This window comes from Notamacropus eugenii, chromosome 2, assembly GCF_028372415.1.
Source record: "Notamacropus eugenii isolate mMacEug1 chromosome 2, mMacEug1.pri_v2, whole genome shotgun sequence".
Taxonomy (NCBI): domain Eukaryota; kingdom Metazoa; phylum Chordata; class Mammalia; order Diprotodontia; family Macropodidae; genus Notamacropus; species Notamacropus eugenii.
This window is the reverse complement of record NC_092873.1, coordinates 356,450,048-356,467,728: the sequence shown is the minus strand read 5'-3', so window position 1 is coordinate 356,467,728 and position 17,681 is coordinate 356,450,048. Positions and strand designations below refer to the sequence as shown.

Sequence of the window (17,681 nt, the reverse complement as noted above, 5' to 3'; positions counted from 1 at the left end):
CATTTGAACTCAGGTCTTCCTGACTCCAGGCTTAGCACTTCATCCACTGTGTCATCTAGCTGCCCTACTCTTAACCAGACAGCAGATAATAATAACCACTGACACTTATAAATGGTGATTTAAGGTTTGTGAAACACTTTGCATATAGTATCTGGTTTAAGCTTCATAATAACCCTATGATATAGACACTACAGGCATTATTATGCCAGTTTTCCAGATGAGGAAATAGAAGCTCAGCAGAAAAGTGAAGCTACTCACCTGTAGTTAACAGAGCTAGCGAGCATGGTCAAAGGTGGGATTGGAACCCAGGATTTCCTGACTCAGTTTTTTTAAGTCCCATATTTTCTCCCTATTTAACCATGTTAGTGGTCTTAAAAAAATCACTACTGTAGCCCATCTGGTTAGCCAGCCCCAATTTTCAGAGGAAAAAATTAAAGCTATCTATAGTCATATGAAAAAATGCTCTAAATCACTATTGATTAGGGAAATGCAAATCAAAAATCACATCATACCTATCAGATTGGCTAATATGACAAAACAGGAAAATGATAAAAATTGGAGAAGATGTGGGAAAATTGGAACACTAATGCATTATTGCTGAGGTTGTGAACTGATCCAACCATTCTGGAGAGCAATTTGAAACTATACCTAAAGGGCTATAAAGTCATGCATACCATTTGACCCAGCAATGTCACTTCTAGGTCAAAGAGATCATAGAAATGGGAAAAAGACCCACATGTACAAAAATATTTATAGCAGCTCTTTTTGTGGTGCCCAAGAATTGGAAACTGAGGGGATGTCCATCAATTGGGGAATGGCTGAATAAGTTGTGGTATATGAAAGTAATGGAATACTATTGTGCTGTAAGAAATGATGAATAGGAAGACTTCAGAGAGGCCTGGAAAGACTTATATGAACTGATCCTGAGTGAAAGTGAGCAGAACCAGGAAAACATTGTACGTAGTAACAGCAACACTGTACAATGACTAACTTTGATAGACTTAGCTCTTCTCAGCAATGCAAGGATCCAAGACAACTCCAAGACTCATGATGGAAAATGCTATCCACATCCAGAGAAAGAACTGTGGAGTCTGAAGGCATATCAAAGCACTCTCTCTTGTTTCTTCTTTCTTGTGGTTCCTCCCATTGCTTCTAATCATTCTTTATTATATAACTAATGTGAAAATATGTTCAATGTGAATGTATATGTAGAGCCTATATCAGATTGTGGGCAGCTAGGCGGTGCTCTGCAGTGCAGTAGATAGAGCACTAGTGCAGGAGTCAGGAGGACCTGAGTTCAAATTTCACCTCAGACACTTGACACTCACTAGCTGTGTGACCTTGGGCAAGTCACTTAACCCCAATTGCCTCATCCTGGGTCATCTCCAGGCATCCTGATGAATATCTGGTCCCTGAATTCAGATGGCTCTGGAGGAGAAGTGAGGCTGGTGACCTGCACAGCCCTTCCTCACTCAAAACAAAGTCAAGTGCACGTCATGTCATTATCTCTCTGATGGCATGGTCTTCTTCAGTAACGAAGGACGAACACACATCAGATTGCACACCATCTTAGGGAGGGTGGTGGAAAGGAAGGGGAAGAAAATTTAGAGCTCAAAATTGTATAGAAATGAATGTTGAAAACTAAAAATCAATTTTTAAAAACCCATCCCTGAAACCATACTCAAAGCTATTCCAGCTTAATAGGGTCTGTGAGAGCTTGTATATTTCACTGGCTTAATCTTTGAGAACCTAGGATCACGTCCACACCATAGTGAGGCATCAGAGAAGAGCTTTAGCAGAGAAGGTCTTATACCTTATACCTTATTCAGTGTGAGCACTGAATAAATGTCTGCTGATGATGATGTTCATGATATAAGGACTATATAGGTCACTCAATACAGCTTAATTTAAGAGAATACAATAACTTCAGCAAGTGAATAACTAAAGGAGCGGAAGGTGTCATCAGAAATTGCCACGACCCTCGGAATCCTCACTGCCACCACTCTAGGAAAGATCATTACCTAGTTATCATAACCGTGAGAATAACAGTAATATATAATGTGTGTGATATTATATATAACAATATAATATAGAATTATATAGTGCTTTTAATGTTCACAAAAAAACTTCCCCAATAACAGCCTACCTAAAATATTCTGGCAGATTTTAGTTCAGAGTGGGAAAGAGAAATTAAGGAGAGAAAACCATTCTAAAGAAAAATAGTTTTTCCTACAAAACCATAGTCTAGTTGAGTATTATCTTATATCATCTTATTTAAAATATTCTCCTAGAATATTCATTTAGACTATTTAAATATTTGTTAGGTATTGGAATTCAATTAAATAATCTTTTGAATATCAAAATATTCATTTAGACTATTCAATATTCTTATTATTATTATGAAAATAGTTTATACCTTGTGCACCCCTAGAAGTCCCCAGAGTACTTTGATGATCATTGATAACCCTAAAGGCTATAAAACTTAGAAGATACAAATGTTTAAAACAATTATTTTCAAAAACTGTACAGTTTGAAATTTTGCCACATTTATATTTTGACCACACTTACATCAAAGTTAATGCCTAGATTGGAAAAATGAAATAGGAATGTAGCAGATGATTTATTTACTCCCTTCCCATCTGAGGTTATATTCTTAGGTAAATTCCTTCCCTTTGCATTCATGCCCTTTTTCCCCCAACCCTGGAAAGCAGGTGTTCCCAGATACCCCACAGACAGAAGCTAGGGCTTTAAAATCTCTGCTCCTTCAACTGATCTTGTCTTACATGGAGTAAAGTATTTATATCATGAACTGCATAGCTGATTTGGGGCCCTGTTTCATATTGGTTGCCCCATGTACCAAAATGACTAGTTATAGCTCTGCCTATGGATAAATCCTAGAATAAGGATTAAGAATCAGAAAATCCAGGCCAGTTTTGACATTAACATGGCCTGTGATTTGTGTGGGTTCTTAATATTATCTCTACTTATTTGTCTCAAAACTCTTGAAAATTATAGGTTTCTCTTATCTCAGAAAAGATTGAGTGAGTTAACTCATGCTTGCAAAATTCTTAGAGATCTAGAGATTACTGTGTTAATAATACTCTGTGTCTTTGGAACACCTTTCATCTAGGGATAGCAAAGCAATTTATAGTTTCACATTCATACTCACAACACCCTCATGAAGAGAATGTGTGTGTGTTTCTCTCTCTCTCTCTCTCTCTCTCTCTCTCTTTCTCTCTCTCTCTCTCTCTCTCTCTCTTTCTCTCTATATATATATACATATATATACATAGATGTGTATTATATATACATATATATGTGTGTACATATAGATAGATCGATATATTGCTCTTGGGAAACAGAAGCAAATATAAATCACTGAACTAAGTCACAAACTAAATTAAGAGCAGAAATAGACTTGAGCCGAGGTGTCTTGATGGGGAATTCATTTTTCTGTGACACTTTGTTCTACCATCTAAACAAACAAAAATAAATAAAGAATTCTATAGTGCTAATTCTAGTAAGATATTTTTATACAAGAGCCAAGGCTGAAAATTCACATATTTGGTTCAGTCTCACATCCTCAAATAGTTTATAAATGTGAGCGTGTTTCCTTGGGCAAGTCACTTAAATTCTCTGGGCCTCAATTTCCTCATCCATAAAATAAAGGATTGGACTGATAGTCTCTGAGGTTCCTCCTCTCTCTAAGTCTATAGTCTTGTGATCTTTCTGCCAAAGATTTCCTGATTGTCTGATAGTAACAGAAAGTCAAGGCTTCTTTTCAAAGCACTTTGTATCTCTGACACTGAATTTCCCATTCAGAAAAACAGTACTTTCTTAAAGACATAGGCCTCTAATCAGCAAACAGCAGTGATTTCATGATAATTGATGGGGACCAGCCATTATCTGACAGAGCCAACTTTATTATAGTAATTTTCATAATTAATATGTATATCATGTTTGTGTCCTTTCAAATGGCTTTATGGACATTAATTAGGCAACTCAATCAAGGTTCATTTGAAGCTACTCAATATTATTATTTTCATTTGACCAACAAGGAGTCTGAAACAGTAGGTTAAATAATTAACCACATGTTTCAGCTGAGACTCAATTGTAGGACTGAATTTTCTGTGGAATATTCTTTCTCTCATCAATGGTAGGACAACCTGTGGGAAACTGTGCCCTTTGCTCATGAAATTTTTCATTGAGGAATGGTCTTTTTTCCCTTTAATATTTCCTTGTTATTCTGTCTCAATTAAAAGCTTTGGTATTTGAAAAAAAATTGACCATAGACCATCCAGTTAGTAGGGAGCTCAAAACTAAAATTATCTTTCCGTGATAAACTTTTCTTCAAGACCTAAGAACTTATGCACTTGGAAATAGTGTTAAAAAAAAGACTTGTGTCCTTTTATTCATGATGTTATACTTATTATCTTGACACTATGAATACACCTAACTGAGCTCCATGTGTCATAGCATCCTTTTAAAAATGAAGAAAAAAGTTAGTTGACCTAGTCAAAATATGTTGGGATTAGAAAAGTAGGAAATATTAATGGCTGTGTGAAGTGTGTATGTGTATGTGTGTGTGTATGTGTGTGTGTTTGTATAAGATGCCCTAAATCAACACAATTTCAGAACTCTACAAGAACATGACTGGAAGGAGCCAGGAAGACCTGAATCTTTAGACACCTATTTGCTGGCTCTGTGACCTTGGACTGAAGGTGCTAGCAATACAATGGGAAAAAAGAAAGCAATCCCTATCCTTGAGGAGCTTACATGCTACTGGGAGGAAAGGAGGACAAAACTGGCATACAGAATAATATATAGAAAGTAATACCATGCAAATTTCGAAGGGTGGGGGGGGAACCAATCACTAAGGATCTCAATCCAAAATGAGCAAAAAAAAATCATTGACTAGGTTAGAACCACAAAATCACAGAAATAAAGCTCAAAGGGACCTCAGGGGGTCTTGTAACCTGTCCCTCATTTTGTAGATAAGGAAATAGAAGCCCATAGGAGTTAAGAGACCTGCCTAAGGTCGCACAAGTAGTAATAGCAAAACAGCATTTGAACTCAGATCCTCTAAGGCCTAAATTCACCACACTTTCCATGAGAAAGCAAATGTTAAGAAGAGAGAGCAATGGGAATCCTTATTGGGAAGATGGGAAAAGGTGGCAAACATTTCTCTTTCCAGTTCCTACTTCTTTTCATGTGAGACAATATAGTACCAAAAGCAGAGCTGTAAGAGTAGGTATGATTACTCATCTTAAAGTCTGAAGGTTAAGGTCATAATCTAAAATCACTCCACCTGGCACCTTTTTAAACACAGAAAAATACCCTCAAGGCATCTTTCCTCCTACAAGTGGATACCATTTAAAATCAAACAATTTATGGAAACTGATAATTAGGCAGAAAATAGCGTTTTACTAGACATTGGCCTAATTAAGACTGATATCTTGCCAATTGGTTATAAAAAGACGAATGACACCAGGCTTTGCATATTTTGACTCTGCTCTCTTCTCTGGGAAAGGGTTGCACATCTATCCTGACGCACCATGTCCTTTCGTCTTTCTAGTGGATCCCGGCGGATTTGCTCTCGCCCAGGGTCTGTGAAACTGTCTAGCTGTGGAGCTGGCTTTGGTGCTGGAAATTCATGTGGTGGTGGCTCTGGTGGGGGCAGTAGTTTTTCTAGTACTCTGGTGGGAGCGTCGTCTGGAGGGAGCTATTGTGGGAACCTCAGTGGGGGCTTGGGAAGTGGGGTCTGTGCGGGTTTTCTGGGAAATGAAAACGGGCTGCTCTCTGGCAACGAGAAGGTGACCATGCAGAATCTGAATGACCGCTTGGCTTCCTACCTTGAAAACGTGAGAGCTTTGGAAGAAGCAAATGCAGATTTAGAGCAGAAGATAAAAGGATGGTACGAAAAATTTGGCCCTGGCTCCTGCAGGGGGCTTGATGATGACTGTAGCAGATATTTTCCGATAATTGAAGAGCTTAGAAGTCAGGTAAGAAGTCAACATTCGCATACTTCTCCATTCGCTTTGATGGGGTGTAAAGTGTGGGACTTAGAATTGAGCAGGACCCGGGTTCCAATCCTGCTTCTAATCACAGACAAGTCACTCATCCTCCCAGTCTCAGTTTCCTCGTTTGTAAAATGGGTGTAGTAATAGCAAGTTTATTAGAAGAATCAAATGAGAATATGCATGTGAAACATTTTGCAAATGTACGTGCACTGTGTAAATGTCAGTTATTATTATCATTTTAGGGGTTGTTTTTCCTAAGTATGAAAAGGGAATGGGGTGAGAAGGGTATTATGATATAGAAGGAGCTCTGGAATTTGAAATCAGAGGCTGTTGTTGTTCAGTTATGTCCTACTCTTCATGACCCCGCAAGGGGTTTTCTTTGCAAAGATACTGGAGGGGTTTGCCATTTCTTTCTCTAGCTCATTTGTCAGATGAGGAAACTGAGACAAATGCTGTTCATTGACTTGCCCAGGGACAGAGAGATGTTAAGTATCTGAGGCCAGATTTGGACTCAGGGAGATGAATATTCCTGACTTCAGACCCAATCGTCTGTCCACTTTGCCACCTGCCTGCAAGATACCTGGCTAGCACGTATCTGCCAAGTCTCAGACACTTGGTACAGGGACCCTGCCCCCCAATCCACAATGCTGACAAAATCACAGATGCTTCGCTTGTTTATATGTTGCTTGTAAAAATATCTGCCAGTTTGTGAAAAAAAATTCTAAGTTTACTAAAAAACTATTTCAAAGTCTAAGAAAATTCAGAATGATTTTGGCATCTGGAAGGCTATTATTTCCTAAGTCTTCAATATGTTGAGACTGTAAATAGATACTTGATCTACTCAATTATTTCCTAGATCATTTCTGCCACTGCCTGCAATGCCAATATTGTTCTGCAGAACGACAATGCCAGACTGACAGCCGATGACTTCAGACTGAAGTAAGTGCAGACACAGAAGAAAATGGAGGGGAGGATAGGAAAAAGCATTTTCTTTAAGCACCTACTATGTGTCAAGCACTGTGCTTTACAAATATTATGTCATTTGATCCTTACAACAACCAGGGGACATAGGTGCTGTTATAATCTGTTTCCTCATCAGTAAAATGAGGATAATAATAGCACCTCACTTCCAGGGTTGCTGTGAGGATGAAATAAGATAGTCATTGTAAAGTGATTAGCACAGTGCCTGGGACATTGTCATTGCTCAACCGTGCCCCACTCTTTATGACGCTGTGGACCAACAGTCCCTGGGATTTTCTTGGCAAGGATACTGGAGTGGTTCGCCATTTCCCTCTCCAGTTTTATGAGGTCAGGGGTTAAATGTCTTGTCCAGAGTCACACAGCTAGTAAATGTCTGAGATGACATTTGAACTCTGGTCTTTGTGACTTCAAGCCTAATACTCTATCCACTGTGTCACCGAGCTGTGAGCCTGGCACATAGCCTGGCACATAGATGTTAGCTATTATTATTCCCATTTTACAATTGAGAAAACTGAGGCAGGCAAAAATTAAGTGACTTGTCCAGGCTCACACAGTTAATAAGTGCCTAAGGGACTGGATTTGAAGGGCCACTACATTATCTACTGTACCACCCAGCATGTGACTTAAGTTTTTACTGCTCTATATTATCTATGATAAGGGTATTCATTAAGTAAAGAACAGTGTTGAACTTAAGGAAGACCTGGGTTCAAATCTAGCCCCTGACAGTTTCTAGTTTTGTGATTATGGGCAAGACATTTAACCTCCCTGAGTCTCAATTTCCTTATCTGTAAAATGAGGATAATGAAGCCTCTCATACCCACATCATAGCGTTGTTGTGAGACAAGAATGAGCTAATGTTTGTAGAGAGCTTTGCCGACTTTAAAGCTTTCTATAAATGACAGCTATTACTATTTGGAATGCAAATTAGATCATCAGGAGAATGAGATTCAAGACTTTTTGAAGAATGATAAATATCTTCAATCTTTAAAAGCTCAACTAGAAATTATCCGTATTACACAGTTATGGCTCTGGACAAAATGTAGTACATGAACATGAGAGAATATAATTATACCATAAGAAATAGTAAACACAAAAAGAAATATGGAAAGTTTCATATAAAGAGTAAAGGAAATGCATAAAATAATAACCACAAAAATTTTAAAGACATTGTTGTTGTTTGGTTGTTTTTCAATCATGTCTGACACTTTGTGACCTAATTAAGGGTTTTCTTGGCAAAGATACTGGAGTTGTTTGCCATTTCCTTCTCCAGCTTATTTTACAGATGAGGAAACTGAGGAAAACAGGGTTAAGTGATTTGCCCAGGGTCACACAGCTAATAAGTGTCTGAGGCATAGTAGACTTTAAAAGGTGATGTGAAATTATATAGTATATTTAGACTTATTATCTTCTAAAAGTTGATATTCAATAACATGTGGCTTTAATTTTTTTTAAGTTTAATACTTTACTAAAAATCAGGTATGGTAACACACAGCTGTAATTCCAGCTGTGGAAGAGGCTGAGGTTGGTGGATCACTTGAGCTGGAGAGTTTGGAGTTCCAGTGGAATGTCAATTCAGTGTCTATAACAAATTTGGCATTAACATGGTGACCCCCTGGGAGCTGGGAACACCAGGTCCCAAAGAGGGAAAAACTGGCACACATCAAAAAAAGGGCAAGTCAAATTCTAGAGCCAATCAAAATGGGGTTGGGCATGAGTAGATCCTGCATTTTCGGAGTGGGCAAGGCAGGAAGTCTCTAAAAAATAATTTTAAGCATTTTATTGAGAAACAATTTTGTATACTATAAAAAGTGCCTTAGAGTCAAGAATACCTGGAATCAGGTCCTTTCTGACTCTACTAGCTGTGTGAGCACAGGTAAATACTTAACCTCTCAAAGTATTTTTAAGTGTTTAAGTACTTAAGAATGTAGGTAGTTAAATGGGTAAGTACTTGAAAATGTTGTTATTTATCCTTCATTCTCAGAGGATGGTGATGTCCACTTGCAAGGGACTTGCATGCAAGTGAATGGATTTAAAGCAGGGCTGTGCAAAGTCACCAGCCTTACTCTATTGTCTGGATCCAGGGGTAAGATATAGAACTGGATGGCTAGAGATGGCCCCTATGTGGTTGGGAGACCATGACCTTTTTAAGTTCAGGTCTTTCCCAGATCTCAGTTTGTCTGAGATGACACCCATTCAGTGATCAAGGCTAGGTAAGAAATGAAGCAAAGAGCAGCCTCTTTCACCTAGTCAGAAAAAAATGAAAAAGGAGTGGAAGATCCTCAGGGTTTCTGACCCAAACAGGAACAAATGCTATTTACATTCACTCTGAATCATCAGAGCCCAAACAATGACCAAATGAGGTTAGGACTGGGATCTATCAATAAGAGACAAGAGTGTGGGAGTGAGAATATATGTTGTAGAAGAGAGATGATCTGTAACAGTGAAGGGAGTTTCCATACTGGGAGTTCCTTTTGGAGAGAGGGTGGGGTGGACTTGAGATTTTATTGATTTAGGGAACTCTTTCAGTGGAAACTCCCTCTATCAATGCAGACCAAAAACAGTTCTACCATCTATAGTCTTGGAGAATTGTTTGGGACCCTGAGAGATTAAGTGACTTTCATAGGGTCACACAACCAGTATGTCTCAAAGGTAAGAATTCCTTGTACCAATGAAATCATAGATCCAACCAAAACACGCACACATACACATACATACACACACACACACACACACTACATTACATTATTATGTATCCAATAGTTATACTGATAGTAATACATGAACAGGAGGTTGAATATTGTATTAAGACACCCTGAATTTGGAGTCAGAGGATCTAGGTTTGAACCTCTGGATCTTCTGCTTAGAGCAAGTCATTTAATTTTTCATTACACATGAGTTGCTGATCTGCAGCAGAGGAGGGAGTTTTCATACCAAGATTTCCCTACACTGATGAAATTATAAAAAGCCTCTAAAAATCTCAAAAATATTTTATTCACAAAACTCCACCATAAGGAGAAAATTATTCTAAACGCAACATCAGTCTCTATATTACTCTCAGCATTACCAGAATGCATACCTAGGGATTGGGCAACTAGGTCATGTAGTGGATAGCACACCAGTCAGGAAGACTCCTCTTCCTGAGTTCAAATCTGGCCTCAGACACTTACTAGCTGTGTGACCCTCGGCAAGTCACTTAACCCCATTTGCCTCAGATTCTTCACCTACCAAATAAACTGGAGAAGAAAATGGCAAACCACTCCAGTAGCTTTGCCAAGAAAACCCCAAATGGGCTCACAAAGAGTTGAACACAACTGAAAAACAACTGGACAACAACAAAGTATCTAGGGATCAGGATCAGATATGTGATTTAGTGCTACAGGGAAGAGTCAAATGTGGGAGCTGACGCCTATCAATTCAGGTCACTTATATTCTGTGTATCTTAAATTCTTAGAGTTGTGTAGTATGCTCAGAAGTGCTATGACTTACTCAGAGTCACAAAGCACATGCATGTCAGAGGCTGGACCTGAATCTAGGTCTTTCTGGCTCTGAGGCTATATCTACTAGGCTCCATTGCCTCTCTTTTTTTTTTTTTTTTTTATAGATCAGTGTGAATCTCAAACTATCATTAGAGAACCTCAAAAGTGAGTTTTCACTTCTACAAATTTCATTGTAGAAGTGAAATATGTAAAATATCATGAGAAATCAATGGTAGGTTGGATAATCCTCTCTGCCCAGAAAACTCAAGTACTTTAATATCCTTTAAGGTATGAAAATGAGCTGGCCCTGCACCAGAGCGTGGAGGCTGACATCAATGGGCTCCGCAGGGTGCTGGATGAGCTGACCATGTGCACAACGGATCTGGAGATCCAATATGAAACATTCAATGAAGAGCTAACCTTCCTCAAAAAGAATCATGAGGAGGTAGGATGCTCTATATAGACAGTTCTACCCCGTTCTTGATTCTCCTCCCCAAGCAAGAAGTTCATTGGGTAGAAATGTGTTTCCCCAAGTCATTCAGCATGAGCATCTTCATCTGTTTCAGGAAATGAAAGTTCTGCAGTGCTCTGCTGGTGGGAATGTGAGTGTTGAGATGAATGCGGCTCCGGGAGTGGACCTCACTGTTTTGTTGAACAACATGAGAGCTGAGTATGAAGATTTAGCTGAGCAGAATCGCAAAGATGCTGAAACCTGGTTCAATGAAAAGGTAATAATCTCTCAGGGAACATGCCAAGTAGTAGTTCTCTTGAAGCAGTCCTATTAATTATAGAATAAATCATCTTGTTGATCATGTTTCAGAGTGCATCACTACAACAACAAATCTCAGATGATGTTGGTGCGACCACAGCAGCTCGAAATGAACTTACTGAATTGAAACGCAATCTCCAAACCCTGGAGATTGAACTCCAGTCCATCATGGCCATGGTATGTGAGTGCTGTCATTAAAGTGATTTTAGTTTCAATGATTTCCTCCATACATCTGTCAACTTCATATTCAAAAACAGATCTGAACATATGACACATCCTATCTCAACAATCTTCAATGGCTCCTCATTGCCTGTAGAGATTAGAGTTTATTTTGTTTAGTTCCAAAAGGCCAAACCCAGAGCAATGAATGGGTGGAAGTTTAAAAGAAGCAAATTTAGATTTGATATCAGGAAAAACTTTCTAATAATTAGAGACTTCCAAGAGTGGGACAACCCACCCTAAGAGACAGGAGGTTCCCCATACTTGGAAGTCTTCAACCATCCCTTGTTTGGCATGTAATATGGGGAGTCCTTTTGTGTAGCAGTTATGCTAGAAGGCTGCTGAGGTCCTGGTTCTCATGTGGCCCTCTCCCACTCTCTCCTCCCTCAAGTTACTTTGCTTTTCTTGGTATATACTTTCCATTTATGCATATACATGCAGGTTACATGCCTCTAATTCTAGCTATACTCTTCACGGTGTTTTGTAGTTCAGTCATGTCTGACTCTTCATGACCCCATTTGGGGTTTTCTTGGCAAAAATACTGGAGTGGTTTGCCATTTGCTTCTCCAGTTCATTTTACAGATGAGGAAACTAAGGCAAGCAGAGTGAAACGACTTACCCAGGGTCACACAGTTGGTAAAAGCCTGAGGCTAAATTTAAACTCATGAGTCTGAGTCTTTTTGACTCGAGGCCCAGCACTTTATCCACTGCCAGTGCCTAGCACCACCTCTGGCACAAAATAACACTTAATAGAAATTTATTGGAGTGAAAGAGTACAATTGGGTCCCAATTAGTGTGTATAATGAATCCCTTGAAGTGACTGATGTGGTTTATTTACATTGGGCTGAAACCAAGTCCCACCTTTTCCATTGTTATAATTTTGGATTAGTGAAAATTCAAATAAACATAACCACCTCAAGGGATTCATTATTCATGCTAATGCTTGTACATTTAAAACCGATCACAAACTCCATTGCACCCACAAAACCATGAAGGAAAATTAAAAATGAAAAAGAAGTAGGAAATTTAATTTAGGAAGATTTTAAATGAAGAAAAAATATTTAAAATCTTACCAAGATTTCTGATGGAACTGCAAACATTTAGTCTTCCTATACTAAACAAATATTTATCATTTGAAGATGTAAAAGAAAAAAATCTAAAATCTGTTGTTTTCATTTTGCACATTTAACATGTTTTTTGTTATTTATTCTCATTTCAGAAACATTCCTATGAGTGCTCCCTGGCAGAGACAGAAGGAAACTATTGTCTTCAACTCTCCCAGATCCAGGATCAGATTGGGGCCCTGGAGGATCAATTGCAACAGATCAGAACCGAAACTGAGAGCCAGAAGGTGGAATATGAGCAGCTCTTAGACATGAAGATCTACCTAGAAAAAGAAATTGAAACCTACTGCTGCTTGATCGATGGAGAAGAAGGGTAAAGAACATTCAGGAATAGAAAACAGGGACCAGATCTGGGGACTTCATTAAGGAAAATTTCCCTTATCAGTGCTGATTATCAATCTTCTGGGTGACTTTTAGTCTTGGAGAGAGTTGCTTAAGGCTATTGGAATTTAGATGATTTGCCCCCGGGTAGCACAATCAGCAAGTATCTGAGGCAGGTCTTGAACCCAGGTCATTTTCTAGCTTCAGCAGTTACATCATGCTCTCTTTGAAGAAGGTTTATTAGGCAGCAATAGAATTTGTGAAAAAGTCCTGATCAAATTGCACGTTTGTTTTAGTCTGGTCCTCTGTTCTCAGAGCTGGAGGGAACTCCTTGTGAGGAAAGCCCCTCCACCTAGGCAAAGTAACTTAATTTATCTATAACTTAAAATGATGTAAGAAAATACATCATGCTATTTTACTGGTTTCTCCACCTACCTATTCTTTTTGGTAGATCATTGTTATTTCCACTTAAAATATAAGTAACAAGAGGGATTCCATAAGTTATTCATGGTCACCCAGTTGGTCAATGGAATCCTTAAAGGTTTAATTAAGTCTTTTAGGAAGCCTCCCTAATTAGCCCATGGTGCTTCCTCCTTCCTCCAACATCTGTGTCTCTCTTCATTCACTTGACAAACTCCTTTCTATATTGTTAACTACCTTGTATTAGGATCACAAGATCCCAGATTTAGAGCCAGAAGGAACCCTAGATGTCTTATCTTATAGAGGAGGAGATTGAACTTCAGAGAATTAGTCAAACATCACTGGGCATTTACTAAGAGCATGGTATTTGCCAGACACTGTGTGAAACTCCTGGGATTCAAAGAAAAACAAAAGTAGTCCTGTCTTCAAGGAATTTTCATTCTATAGAGGGAGACAATATGCAAAAAAATAGTACATAGAACTTATACAAAGCAGAAGGAAAGTAATCTTAGATGGGAAGACTCCAGTAGCCAAAGAGGACTGGAAGAGGGGCTAGGAAAGATCTGTAGAAGATGGCATTTGAATAGTCTTGAAGGCAGTCCAGAAGCACGTTGGCCAACGTGGCTTATACAACTTTAAATTATCACCAGAGTTGGGATATGAACCCAGGTCTTAGAATTACAAATCCATAACTGTTTCTACTATACCAGCCCTGCTCCCTTATTGTAATCTGTTTATGTATATGTGTCTTGTCTTCCCAAACAGATTACAACTTCCTGGAGGGTCAGCATTATGTCTCATACTTTTTTATTCTCCCATAATGCCTGGCACACTACCTTGCATATAGTAGTATGCACTCAATAAATATTTTAATAACTTTTATTGATATATTGTATTCTTGCATCATAGGAATTTTCAGGTGTAGTACTCAGCACCTCCTCAATGAAAATTCCTTTGTAACAAGGAAGAAATGCTGTTAAGTAAAGATGACTTATTCAGAGACCGTACTTGACAATATATACAACATTCTGTCCCCATAATTTCTCAGGTCTCTGCCTAGAGGAAGCAACTATGGTTTAAACAATTTTTTTGACTGATTAATCAAAACGAAGGAATTAGAACTTCGCTATGCTGAGCTATTGCTCCGAGGAGACATGAGCTCTAGCTCTAATAATATAATGATTTAGGAGTATAAACATTCTTGTTACAGAAGATCTCATGTTCTTCAGCTTACTTGCTAAAAAACTGATGAAGTCCCCCACAAAAGTGACAGGCAGGAAAAATCCTAATGTAATTTTTATAGACTTTTTTACTTACCAGGCTTGTTTCTGAGTTTCCTAATGTAAGAAATAATGAGCATGACCTTCTTTCCTTCACAGAACCTGCAAATCTGCATGTCTGAAATCAAAAGGTTACGGAACACCAAAGACAGAAAATCAAGTCAAAGGTATTTAAGTTTTCTTTGACTGGGGATAACCATGTGCCCAAATTCAAGGTGAATCTCATCAATTCATTTTTCAAAATAAATGATTCATATTTTCACGAAAGGGTATTTTTTCCTACACTAAATTTACATATGTAGCGAAGACCAGATGGTCATTATTATATATAGTCTGGTTATTTGTCATCTATTTAGGGGCATTTGGTTAGAGCAAATTTGACCAAATCCTAAAGGTACTAAAATAGCAACTCACATAAAAATCTTATTAACCTAGGATTTTGTCATTTCCAAAGTCTGATAGCATCATTTTAGCACAAATCATAGGATTAGGACGACAAAGTGAGATGCCAAAGAAGTTATCTTTCAAATACAGATCAGAGCACTAATGCTATTTAATCCTGTAAGTGCCATAATCAGAGAGGCAGAGCAATTGATCTGTAAGGACAGAGAGACAGCAGCTCTTGACTTTTCATGGTCTTTCAATACCACTTATCTGTTCGCCTGTGAGCAAGGGTTTTGCAGTGTTTTTAAGTCAGAGAGATCCAGAACGTCTGACTGGGTTTGTTAAAGGCTAGCCCATTAACAACAACAATAAATATTTACATAATACTTTCAGGTCTGCAAAGCACTTTACAACGATGATTTCAATTGACCCCCACAACAGCTTTATGAGGTTATGTCCATTCTACAGAGGAAGAACCTGAGACTGAGGGTAGTGAAGTGACTTGCCCAGGATCACACAGCTACATTATATTGAAACACAAATATCTTTTTTAGACCAACTGTCACTTAGTCATGCCTCCGTTATCTTGTGCTTATTAGGATGACTTTGTTGAACCCAAATGTAAAACATTACATTTATATTATGATTATAGAGTCACTTGTTTTGGAAGTAAGGAAGACTAAAGAACCAGATGAGACTTCTCACTGCAGAGCAGTGCAGCTGCAGGGATATGGTATTCTTGGGTGGCTTTCTCCATGTGTTGTATTTGTCCCTAGGGAAAACTTTTGGATCAGGTTTTAATGGGGTGCTGAATATCTTGGATGTAATGAAAACCAAAAGGCTGGGATCCAATCCATCATCCACAAGCCCTTATTAAGTATCTACTGTATGCCAGGCACTGTGCTGTGTGCTGGGAATACAAAGACAGAAACAAAATAGCCCCTGACCTCAAGAAACTTGCATTCTATTGAGGGAAAACAACATGGACACATAAATAGTCAAGGGTTGGAGGGGAAACTAACATGCCAGATGACAGTAAGGATTAAAAAAAAAAAAAGATCTGAATATACTAGACCATTGTACTCAATTTGACAAATGCAGCGGGTACAAATGTAATGTCTTAAGTTTGGGTTCAACAGAGTCATCCTAAAAAGAACAAGATAAGGGAGGCATGGTCAGATGACAGTTGGTCTAAAAAAGATCTACTGGTTTCTACAGTCTCAGATTCAGCTGGTCTAAAAAAGATCTGCTGGACTGCAGTCTCAGATTCAGTCAATAACACAATGTGGTGACTAGAAGAGCTAATTTGATCCCATGCCACATTAAAAGAAGCATAGCTTTCAAGAATAAGGAGGCAATCATCCCTCTGGTCTCTTTGATCAGTTCTGAGAACCACAGGTTAGAAAAGAGATTCATCACTTAGAGACAATGCAGAAAAAAGACAACGACGTTGGTGAATGGCCACATAAAAAGTAGTTGAAGGGAGATTATAACTCTGTGCTTTGATAACACCTTTTGAATCTTTCTCCATTAGTTCAGGTGTGCAGTAAGGGGTTGTGGAACTCTGACATTTTATTTTGCCCTTTTAAACATCTACTAATAAAAATGAAATTGTCAGTGTATGGAAGTTGGTCCTGCATCCAAATAAGCATCAACTTAAATCAGTGTATCTTTTATATATGACAAAAGATACCCTGTCCCAAATGGATATAATTATCCAAAGTCAGAAACAAAAATAGAACTGCCTTTCACACCCACCCCCACTCCATATGATCTAGTGGTCTCACTGGAGCATGAGCTACATGAGAACTAATACATGTTTGGTTCATTTCTAGACTCAGCACAAAGCACTGTGGTCACAACAGTTGTTGAGGAAAAGGATCCAAATGGTCCAGTCCTTTCTGTGAAAGTCCACTCAGTTGAAGAAAAGTCCTCTAAGATAAGCAACATTACAATGGAACAGAGAATGCCTTCTAAAGCACCATAAGGATGACAGGTGAATGAAGAATTTCCCTCTGCAAAATTTCATAGGTGAAGTAACAAACCTCTGATGGCTCTCTAAGATCAGAAGCTACAGAGAAGGTCCCAGTCTTCATTGGTAGAAGTTTCTCACAAGAGTTTGCCTGTATCAATGAAATCACCAATTTGGTCAACCAAAAACAAAATTAAAAATGAACAAAAGTTACACAGGGAAATCGTTTCTGCTCCTGAAAATAAAAGTTTCCAGAAATATCTCTCTGTTCTTCCTTTGCACTAGTTCTTGGCATGCAGACTTTTTTAGAGTAATAAAACCTTACTCCTCCTATGCTTTGATTTCAATAAATTTTCTTCTGTTGCAAGTCACTCTTGGTGATACTGGCTATTTTAAATCCCCTTACCCAATAGAGATCCCCATAAGTCCATGCCAAGGATATTATAGAAAATAAATGTGGGACCTGACTCTCAAAATCTTCTTAATTCCATGTCATTAGCACCATTCATATTATTGGAAAGACTAACATATATTTCAATATCTCATCAGAAACTTAACACTAAAAATAGTGAACGATCACTCACAAATTACTGCCTTTTTCTAGCACCTCTAATGGTGGTAACTGAGTCCAGTTCTTGGAACAAATTACTCATCATCTAAATAAAACCCAGGTATTGAAGTGGAGATGAATATTCATAGGATCATGGATGCCTGG

At 38.4% G+C, this 17,681-nt stretch overlaps 1 protein-coding gene across 1 annotated transcript; it reads left to right on the top strand.

Annotated features, from left to right (window-relative positions):
• Positions 1-5,555: 5,555 nt before the first annotated feature.
• On the top strand, positions 5,556-17,334 carry LOC140528496 (keratin, type I cytoskeletal 27-like). Its single transcript, XM_072646379.1, has 8 exons — positions 5,556-6,002; positions 6,877-6,959; positions 10,766-10,922; positions 11,044-11,205; positions 11,298-11,423; positions 12,685-12,902; positions 14,710-14,777; positions 16,830-17,334. The coding sequence occupies exons 1-8, from the start codon at positions 5,556-5,558 to the stop codon at positions 16,979-16,981; spliced, it is 1,413 nt and encodes a 470-aa protein (XP_072502480.1). The 3' UTR covers positions 16,982-17,334.
• Positions 17,335-17,681: the final 347 nt, after the last annotated feature.

Excerpts from the sequence above, each read along its gene's own strand:
- LOC140528496 (XM_072646379.1), top strand. The coding sequence starts at position 5,556 with ATGTCCTTTCGTCTTTCTAGTGGATCCCGGCGGATTTGCTCTCGCCCA. Across the intron at positions 6,003-6,876 it reads TTGAAGAGCTTAGAAGTCAG|ATCATTTCTGCCACTGCCTG; the intron begins GTAAGAAGTCAA and ends ATTATTTCCTAG. Across the intron at positions 10,923-11,043 it reads TCAAAAAGAATCATGAGGAG|GAAATGAAAGTTCTGCAGTG; the intron begins GTAGGATGCTCT and ends CATCTGTTTCAG.